Here is an 11,033-nt window from a genome sequence, read left to right on the forward strand (position 1 = left end):
AACAAAAACGAAAATGTAAAACTTGCATGAATCTTTATCATGATATGAACTTGCACACTTCCTACTTTTTATCTGCCTCCGCTCCCAATATTCAATGTTATGGACCCGGAAATAGTCAAAAATGCACATTTTCACCTTGTGCCGCACCTAGCTCAAAAAGTATATGATATAAATGGTTGAAAACTTACATGAGTCTTTATCATGATATTAACTTGCATACCTCTTATTTATTTGCTGGCTCCTTCCCCTATGTTTAAAGTTATTGCCCCTGAAATAGTCAAAAATGCACATTTTTCACCTAATTATGTGCCTAACCCAAAAAGTATTTAATGTAAATTCATGAAACCTTGCTTGAGTCTATATCATAATGTGACTTTGCACACTTGGCATTCTTTTTGAGACTCTGGGCATTTATTACATAGTTATGGCCCTTGAAATAGCCAAAATAGTGGATTTTTTGTTTGTGATGCCCATAGCTCAAAAAATATGTGGTATAGAATAATGAATCCTTTTCATAATATTTTTTGGGGCTATATCCCATTAAGACTGCAAACATTTGAATTATTTCCCCTTATGTGTGACAAATGTACTAGTAAGGGGGGCACATCCTGTGTCCTACAGACACATTCCAGTTTATATACGGTCTATTTTATATTGCTGAGCTGACGTCTTTGCTATACAGGCTATGGTCCCGCGCATCTAGATAATATCTGGAAAAGAACATAGAGGTCAAAAGATTGTTTTATTATTCCTTTAATCAAATAACTTCAAAATCCATGTATGGTAAATTTGTAAGAACAAAGGTTCTGCTTATAAAATAATCCAGTATAATCTTAAATGTTTTGTTCTATTCCTTTACAAAAACCTGTAAAGTAGATTTACAATATGCCATCTGGCGACATTATGGGTGGATTTCCAGTTCAGTGACCTTCTGTAACAAGTAAATGTGTCCGTTAATCTATCCTCAATCTCCATACACTGACCGAGCAAATTCAGTGCTGTTTCCCTGTGGAAGAGGTGGGGCTCAGTATCAATTGTATGAATCAGTCTGCCTAGAGCTCTCTGCTGACCAGCGCGATTGTCAAGTCTTCTATATGTCATATACTGTAGGTAGTATAGGTATGGCAGTGAATCAACGACTGCCCAGTCCATCCAGTTGTCTGAGTACTTATCTCTGGTCCGGCGTTCTTCTTCTGTACATCTGAACATTTCATACTGAAGAGCATTGGGAACACAATGTTTCTCATCCCGGGTAAACACAACCCCAAAGGCAACATTTATATTCAGTGTAGTTTTGTAATCATAACACAACAAACAATTGTCTGAAAATCTTACGCTGCTATAATCTCCTTGAATGTTTGTACTCCTGCAAACACATATCGGTTGAGTAACTCTGGTGTCGTACCTTTGTTCAACATCATGAAGCGTCACTGACGCGCTATGTATGTCTCCAGAACAGAATAGGACAGTCGCTAGTTTCAGACGTCCGGATGCAACATCAGAATCAATACCGAACGACAGCCATTGTAATGATTCAGCAGAAATACACCGACCACGTGATATGTCAGCAGATGCTAACTTTGTACCTAATGTTGTACATAGTAAAGGTGTTAACATCTCGGCTGTAGTACGTTCAGAACAGCTGCCGCTCTCGCGGAATTTCAACACCTTCCGAATGTTATCTTTCACATCATCACAATTTATAATATGGGTATGATTATCTAAACCATTTACTATATTCTGAAATGCATGAATGACTTGATACAATTCATATTGTAGCCTCTTGTATACATTCAGACAAACATCTTTTGGAGACATAAAATAAATACTATTCCTCCTAATGAACGGATTGCATATCGCATAAAGTCGGTCGCCTATATTATCCATTTCTATACCTAAAATTGCGATACATTTACTGTCAATTATATTTCCTATCATGAACACTATATTTTGTCTCGTTTCTAGATTCAATCGCCCATCTAGTAAGTTATTTTCTGGAATGAAATAATGCGGACAATTATTTATGAATACGCATAATTGCAGAAGTCGCAAACTCATTATAATACAAGAAATAAGATTTTCCTCTCTCCATAGTTGCGAGTTTGTTATTTCAACTAAATGCATTAAAACAGTTTTACATTGATAGCTTGTCACAATTCCATTTAGAAATGTTTTCATTATCATTTTTAGTACAACGTAACATCTGATTTGAGTAATATTCATGTTGAACATCAGGCAGCGTTCTGCTATAGACGTAGATATTCTCCATTCTAGTCTTTCAGTTTCACTCAAGCAGTGTCCAGTAGGCACAACAAAACATCCACTGTTTACTGCAAAACACTTAGTTTTCCTACCAGGCCACTGGTCTGCTGTAGTTCTTGTTACCCAAGGTAAAGCTTCGGTTGGCCAGTTTTTACAAGGGAGACCAAGTACATAATCAGCGTTTATATTTTCATCTGATGAAGAAGGACCATGTCGTATCGATCCTGGTAATATACCAGAATTAAAACGTGTATTTTTCATCAGCACTCGCCCCTCATCATCATATACAAAGCGATCACAAAGTAAATCTTCCCTTGCTACAGGAATATCCGACCTTAACAACTGAAGTCTACAATAACCTGGGGCTACATTGTCCCGAAGCATCAGTAAGTTTCCTTTACCTTGCTCCCATTGACACCAGTCTTGTATTATATTGTACCTGATGTCGCACATTAATGTATCCTTATCTGAATTAAGTCCTACTGTCGTAGTTCCTTCTGTTTGACTTCCAAACATAAATATGGTTGCATTACCATTATCGATGAAATACAGTGTACGTAGACTTTCCCTTATAAGTCCCGTTCTTCTCCTCATCATAACTGTCCTCTCATCCACTCCTATATCATCCAGGACACGTGACAGGCGGAGAGAAAAATCACGTAACTCGTCTGCTAGTCTATCCATGATTCTGTCCTGCAAACATAAGAAGTACACCACATAATAACGAATTAATTCAATATTATGTCTGACTTTAAATAATGTTATATAAATAGTAGTGTGATAACGCTATATAAAAATACTTTCTAGTACAATTGACAAATTACAATAAACTCCACTGCACAAAAATAGTATCAAGCGTCAATTTATTTATAATTAATAATTCAAAACATTTTTTTCAAAATTCATAGATATTGTGTTCTATAAAAACCTAATTATGAATTATATGTGTATATACAGAATACTGTTTTCATTTATCTGAACGGCTTGCCGGTCAATAATCAAAAATATTGCCCTAGGTTTTGGACATTGGAGATATATATCATAACATCTTTTCTTCAATGTTTCACTTGCAAAATGTAGTGCTGAACAATCAGGTCATAAAAACAACCTATGGACCGGCGATTATTAAAAGTTATGTTAATATAGTTGTGAAAAGGAATTCGGAAGTTATGGCATATGCCACTATAATGCATATTAGGTATTTAGTAAATACGTAGTTAGTAACATGCATGCCTCAGTAGGTAAAATGGTCAGATTTCAGTGGCCGTATTCATAAAGCATCTTAAGTTTTGACTTAAGTTGAAGATTTTACTTAAGTTTGTGGTGATTTCAGCTTAAGTCTATGTAACAAACTTAAGTCCTATTCATAAAACAGCTTAAACTTAAGGTACGTAAGAAATGACTTAAGTCAGAAAACAAAATGGCGTCGTGAGTACGATTAAAGTGTTGTTGTTCAGATAAAAGCACTTTAAACATAATTGTGCATGTTGTATCTGTGTGAAATTAATCTTGTTTTTTTAATGTTTTTCGTCCACAATAAAGGCCAAGAATTACTTATTAAGTTGTTTTATGAATAACAAATATACTTAAGTAAAATAAATTTCTTATTTAAGTAATACTTAAGTAGAAAATCAATTTCTTATACTTATACTAAAGATGCTTTATGAATACGGCCCCAGATCTATATATTTAGGTTTTGATCTTGTCTAATGCAGCATATATATTATGTGTTTTTTAAAAAAGCGCTTTTCTATGACAAAAAAATCTCTTTTGAATAAATAACCATGGGCAGCATTTCTATTCCATGTTGATATTACAACTGGAAAGTCTACAGGTTACTTTCTCACAGCATTTGTCTCTGAATAATGTTTAGGTAATAATGAGGTATTTGATTTTGAGGTAAAGAAGGGGTAATGAGCGGCAATTTCAAAATCAAATTGCATCCCTAATAACATGTTTAAAAACCCACCACGACCTAGTGACCTACTTTGTTGCCCACAAAGTCTTCATGAAAATCATTCTTATTATATTCTTAATATACAGCTTTTCAGCTGGACAATTTAGGCCCTACCTGAACAAATGTGTTTACACAACTTTATTTGCAAACTAATTCAGTCAGTCTCTTTTCAGTATATTTTTAAGAATACAGATATATAACTGTCGTACACTGCAGAAACAAAATGTAATTGAAATTTAACTAAATACACTGATATATGTACATATTACTACATTAATTCAATAAAATTTTCAGATATTAAACACATTGTCTTGGCCTAACATATCTCACTGTCAATTTGAAACTAAATTCTTGAATATCTCATATTGCCATCATGGAAACACAAAAGAATAATAGCATCAGCTGATATTCACACCATGTAAAATTATCAAAACGGTCAAATGCACACTTTTCACGCAACTGGCACAAATCATGTTTTTGCCTTGCCTTAAATAGTGGTGACGTTTCCATTTTTACGGCGATTAATTTAGTTCCGGGGCATCCAGTCAATACAAAAAGTAATTATTTTTCATTAATGTAACAGGCCCATTGAAACCTACACGATGATTTAATTTCCAAATACGTACTCCAACTATTCGCCGAAGGGATGCTCATTTTATGCAAAGATCATGCCAAAATGTTTGGCGAAATTATTTCTTTTTTTTTTTGAGTGGAATGACAATGAAGTGTATAAAATCTGCCCAATATATTATTTAAAAAAAAACTAAAATTATATATATATATATATATATATATATATCGGAAAAAAGATGAATCAAGATGCTATTTTTTCCGTTTATTTTCCGCTATTGAATATCCGTATTGCCAATCAATACATTTTGGATATATATAACCTTTATTTTACTATATACTGAAAGAAAAAAGTACGGAGATCTTCGACTTCGTTTTTTGCTGTATTGACTTGTCAAAATATCTTTATCTCCCTTTTCACGCGCATATTTGGTGCATCAAAATTAAAGAAAGAACTGTTTGTATTTTCGGGGTTAAAAAGTTGATCACAGGAAAGTTTATAACAGCATATGAGCCTTGCCATGAGAAAACCAACATAGTGGGTTTGCGACCAGCATGGATCCAGACCAGCCTGCGCATCCGCGCAGTCTGGTCAGGATCCATGTTGTTCGCTAATGGTTTCTCTAATTGCAATAGGCTTTGAAAGCGAACAGCATGGATCCTGACCAAACTGCGCGAATGCGCATGCTGGTCTGGATCCATGCTGGTCGCAAACCCACTATGTTGGTTTTCTCATGGCGCGGCTCAATATATTTAATTTTATGCGTACTAGTATTTTAATTTTGTAAGCTATTTTTGAGGTTCTTTCTGATTATTCTTGTCACACCTGTATACCTAAATGCATCTTATGCGCACAAAAACGTATTGAAAAATGATACTTCTTATTTGATGTAAAAAAAATATATCAGAAAATATATTTAAAGTAGGCAGTAGTCTACTTCTTTAAAGAACTGCAAGTAGATATTTTATCGTTTGAAATGACAAAAACATGATGCAAAATGAAAAGTGCATTATACAAGCTGTTTACTGTCAACGCTTAGAACGCAAAGCCTTGACATGGCGTTTAATATTTGACGTTCCGCTAGATGACACTGCATTACGTTTTGTTTACTTTAACAGTTAGATTATTGACCACCCATTTTCTCCATTAACCAGTCTCGGAAACCTTATGGTAGAGAGTCATCTTGTGCGGGAGACTGCGGATTAGCTCATTGGCAGCGTCATACCAAAGACGTACAAAATGGTCTAGCGGCTTTCTTGCTTGACGCTCAGTATTTAGACGATAGTTATTGCACTGGTCAGCCTTGTGTAAGTGAAATGTGACTGTGTTGAGTATATTTCACGTTTCTACGGTGTTATATTCCAGTAAGGCAGCACTATAATACAGTGCGGTGAGCTCATTACCACAAGCAAACACTGGAAAAATCTTGAAGACGACACAAAAGCCTAGCACACATGAAAACGCATACGCAATGCGCTATTTAGGAAACAATGTATAGAAAAAACATATTTCAAGGCTATTAAAGCACGAAAAGAGGTTATACATCAGCGGAAAAAAAATCCACGAGGGCCAAGCCCGAGTGAATTATTCTGGGGACATTAACCAGTTTGAATGTATAGATTTAAGTAAAACACGATCTTGCGATACATTATTTCGCTTTTAATATGCTCTCAATATAAAACAGTAAATAAAATAATGTAGCGATCTTTCTTGGTCGCAACAAAAATATTGACGCCATCACACGTTAGCGTAACGTTATTTTAGAAATAATTTATAGCAAAACAGTGCTTTATCACTATTTATACACGATGGGCGGTTATACGTCGGGCGTAATAATTTCACGAGGGCGCAGTGTATAAACAGTGATAAAGCACTGTTTTGCTATAAATTATTTCGATTCTAGTATGCTCTTTATTGTAAAATTTAGATCAAATTGATGGAACTGTTTCTTAGCGCAAGCATGGCGCCAATAGTAGGTATTTGTTAAAACACTCCAGGACCGGAAACGGTAATACGTCTTGCGGCAGAATTCATTTCGAGTGAAAATTGTTGCGAATTATTCAGCAAAGCGAATGACTAACTCAGTATGTGTATAAACTAATCAAAACATTTGTGCAATGTGACATTTCGTTTAAAACCTGTTATTAAGTAAAATATTTCATGAAATTTGAAAGCGCTATTTCTTGATGCGTACATGGCGCTAAATATTACGTTGACGTGACGTCAACATAAGATCGCTGTGATGATTAAAGCATCGTTAGCCATATTAGAATTTAGCGCACGCGTGTTTTAACTAAAAACAAGCATATTAGAGTGTAAGATATCTTGCATACATAACCAACTGGTTACAAAATAAACAATTAAAATGAAAACAAAAGCAGAGAGAGAGAGGGTGGGGGAGAGAGAGGGAGAGAGAGATTCATTATTATCAGTAATAACCAGCTTGTATATCAAGTTAATTTACTAGCACATCTGTTTTTGCGCTATTTGGGGTTTTTATCAGACGACATAATCTTAAATTGTCTTTTCTGGTAAACGTATTACTGCATCATATATTACCAAACATTCCATAACATAATTCATTTTTCGATATGCAGTCACGGCTAATAAGTGACCAACTAAACATGCTCAATTTGAAGAAAAACTAATTTCTGCTGTATGTATATGTTTCTCGTACAACGCTTATTTTAATGCTTGAAGAATGTAAATTCAAGGGAGACCTCTACCTCCAACAAAGTGAAAAATGTCTTTAGTAACTTTAAAATTATTTCAGGTCCAGGTGAATAGTTTAGAAAAAGTGAATAAGAGCTTTTCTCTAAGAATTCCATTTAATTCCGTTGCGCACGCGCAGTGAGCACGTTGAGGAAAAATCGCCCGTACATGTGTGGAAAAGATTATTTTATTTCTACAATAATCAAATTACTGTCCATAATCTGAAGAAATTGCTGCGTCTATTAATAATATTTTCATCAGTTCTATATTCTTGTGTTAGCTATTGAATAAAAGAAAAGTTTCATAATTTTGTTTCCACCAAGACATTCAAGAGTCTTTTTCTAAACTTTTTAGCGTGAGGCACTTTCTTCCTTCAGTCGGTGACCACCACAATTCTTTATATTAAAGGGCTTGATCTTGGTATCGGGCCAATAGATTTCTGTCTTCATTAACACAGTTGTAGGGAAATGAGTCCATGGACGTAGGATAATTGTTTATAGGAAAGTAATTCTACCTTACGAGTACATGTAAATCAATTATTGAGAAGAGGAAAGAGCGTATTTTATTAAATAAATAAATAAAACTTGGCCGATAGATACCTCAATCCACAAGAAACTGTATGGAGGCATTGAGGATCTGCGGCAAACCACAAGTTTCATCGAGGCTACTGGTCTGACAGTGTAGTCGCGAACGACAAGAAGAAGAAGATAAATAAATACATGAACATTTTAAAAGTTATACCTATTTTCTGGCATTTCTATGACAAGGGAAATATGTTTCATATCAAACATAATACAAAAAAAAGACAATAAAACTTATTTAGGAACTTCTTATTGACAAATAGTCCGTAACGATGCGCAGTGCATGCACACTCAAAAAACCCACAGAATACGACGCATTCGCTAAGCTAACTATGCCGACAACCTACATGATACGATGCATTAGCATCCCCAAAAAAGATCTTTCAACACAGCATATAGGAGACCCGCATATGGCTGACATTTCAACGGGTTCCAAATCTGCATATTCTGCACTATTAAGACTTAGTGATTATCGATGTTGAGAACATTTGTCTACATAACTTGTTACATGTTTTTCATCTAACAACCACAAACGAACGCCAAACAGTTATTTTGCAATCTTTTATTTTTTTTACAAATTATTCCCTTAAAAGGAGGTAACTTTTCAATACGAACATCAGTCCCATACTCGTAAGTGGTACAATCTCGAACAAGCCCCCATCATACGGACAAATATTTCGCAACGAAGCGCAGTGTATGCACAATCCAAGAACTCAGAGAATATGGTAAAGCCTGGCAGCTTACAAACTACGATATATCCAAATCGCCTAGAAAAGGATGTTGCAACATCGCATATAGAGTAGACCCACACATGGCTGACATTTCAGCAGTTTTGAAGGCTACATACACGGAACTTTTATGTGGCTATCATTGTTATCATTGTTGAGAACATTTTTCTCCATAGTTTATAGCATTTTTTTTTCATTTGATAGCCACAAACTACCTCCGAACAGAAGGTATTTTGTAATCTTTTTAAAGTTAATCACTTGCAGTGAGGTAATTTAACTTAGGAACACAAGACGGTCGTACCAATATGTTACAAGTTTCATTATGTTTTAGGGAAAAGGGCAAGTTTTTAGGGGTTTATTGTTTTTCATTTTTTTTTTCAAATTTTCAAATTATATCTGAAGATATGCACAAATTAAAATCTGACATTTTAGGAAAATGTGACTTTCACTCATCTACAATTTTAGTTTTAATGCTTGAAGAATATTGGAAACATCATTTGTCTAAGACTGAAATCCGAATGTGCAATTCAGTGTTATAAAGTATATAATTTTGAAATCAAAGTTTCAGTATAGATAGAACACAGTGAGTTGATTTCATCCAGTAATATTATATTCCAGTAATAGTGATCGCTTGTTTATGAGAAAATCCTTTCCCCCACTATTTTAGCAAGTTGTTTTTAAACAAATACATGTATAATGGGATGATCCCTTCATCAGTATCACCTTTTCATTATTATTTTTAATATTATTACCTTTTATTATTTTTATTAGTAAAAATTTGAAAACGATTCTCGTTATACTTGCGCGCAGTGATTATCATTAAAACTATCGATATATGTATATTTGACCGCATTTTGAGTGTGTTGAGGACAATATAAATCTTAATCCACGGAGATCTTGTTTTTATGCAAATCAAGAGCATTTTCTATTTTAAGAAGCACTATTAACCATCATTGAATTTCTTTTTTATATTTCTTACTTGTGAGATTACGGGTACGAATATATGGTATAAGAAAAAAGGAGAATCGGGGTGGTCCCACTTTTATATGATTTCTTAACAGAACTTTTTTTCACCTACTTTTATCAAGCAAAGATTTGCTATTGCCAGAGCTTTTCGACTACCTTGATTGCAATGTGTGATATATCACCAAAGAAAAGGCCAAGGCGACCAGCAAAACGACCGATGAATGTGACAACGTATTTAGGCTACAGCCGTTATTCAACAATGTGACGATGTGTATGGATGCTAGCCGGAAACCAACTTGCCAGGTATCTATTGCTGAAGAAGACTGATCGTCGTGTACTCAATCCCACATGATACAGATCTGTCTTACCAGCTTCCCAAAGAAGGAACATATGGTCGACAAGATGGGACTCATGGCCATGGATTAATCCGTATCGTTCCGGTAATTTGGATGTTCATATCGGCTACATTTTGTAAAGGACTTTAATCTATTTCACAATGCTTAAAAGGTATAATAACTTTGATTCCCTTTCCGCAGATACGTTGTTACAGCAAAACAAAAATTCTACTACATCATTTTCTTTCCCCCCTAAAACTTAGTTTAATTAAAGATTGCGAAAACAGTTATAGGTACTTACTAGTTGTTATCTATATTCCTATAAGCGAAAAATGTTTAGAATAAATTCTAAGCCTGCTTATTAAAACTGTTTGTAATTACAGTAGTTGACTTATTCAGCAATGACTTTTTTTCTGTTCGTTATATTATTTCCTACTCTTTACTCAATTTAGAGGGCATTTCCGCTGATTATATTCAGTTACCGTATCTACTATATTGTACAAAATGATGACATGATGCAAATTATTGATTTTTTTCTTGTCATTTCAGTTAAATTATTTGGGGCACAAGCCCCGTGGACAAGGGGTCTTTCTAGCTCTTGAGTTCTCATTAATTTGTTAAGTAAATGAAAATATTGTGAAATATGTATTTCGCTAGAAATGCTGTTTTATAAAACAGAATAATTAAATTGGGTTTTGTCTCCAAAACCCCAAAAATATCAAGGAACTAAAAAAGCGGGCAATAAAGGTCTGAAACAGAAATAAATTATATTATGGCGTGTAAAAAGAACTACTTAAAAATTGCTACTTTATATTTTATGTTATTCATTGACTTAGTAGTTATGTAAGAATAAAGATTATATTAGAGAATTGCGCAGAAAGACATGTTTATATATATCGTAGAATTTAATAGAATATTAAA

The 11,033-nt window shown here is 34.3% G+C and overlaps 1 protein-coding gene across 1 annotated transcript; it reads right to left on the reverse strand.

Annotated features, from left to right (window-relative positions):
* Nucleotides 1-740: 740 nt before the first annotated feature.
* Nucleotides 741-10,525, reverse strand: LOC123555712 (uncharacterized). The gene is made up of 2 exons (XM_045346303.2): nt 10,414-10,525; nt 741-2,955 (listed from the first exon to the last, which is right to left on the reverse strand). The coding sequence occupies exon 2, from the start codon at nt 2,944-2,946 to the stop codon at nt 856-858; it is 2,091 nt and encodes a 696-aa protein (XP_045202238.2). The 5' UTR covers nt 2,947-2,955; nt 10,414-10,525; the 3' UTR covers nt 741-855.
* Between the last annotated feature and the right edge of the window lie 508 nt (nt 10,526-11,033).

The sequence above is a fragment of the Mercenaria mercenaria genome, chromosome 7 (genome assembly GCF_021730395.1).
Source record: "Mercenaria mercenaria strain notata chromosome 7, MADL_Memer_1, whole genome shotgun sequence".
NCBI classification, from domain to species: domain Eukaryota; kingdom Metazoa; phylum Mollusca; class Bivalvia; order Venerida; family Veneridae; genus Mercenaria; species Mercenaria mercenaria.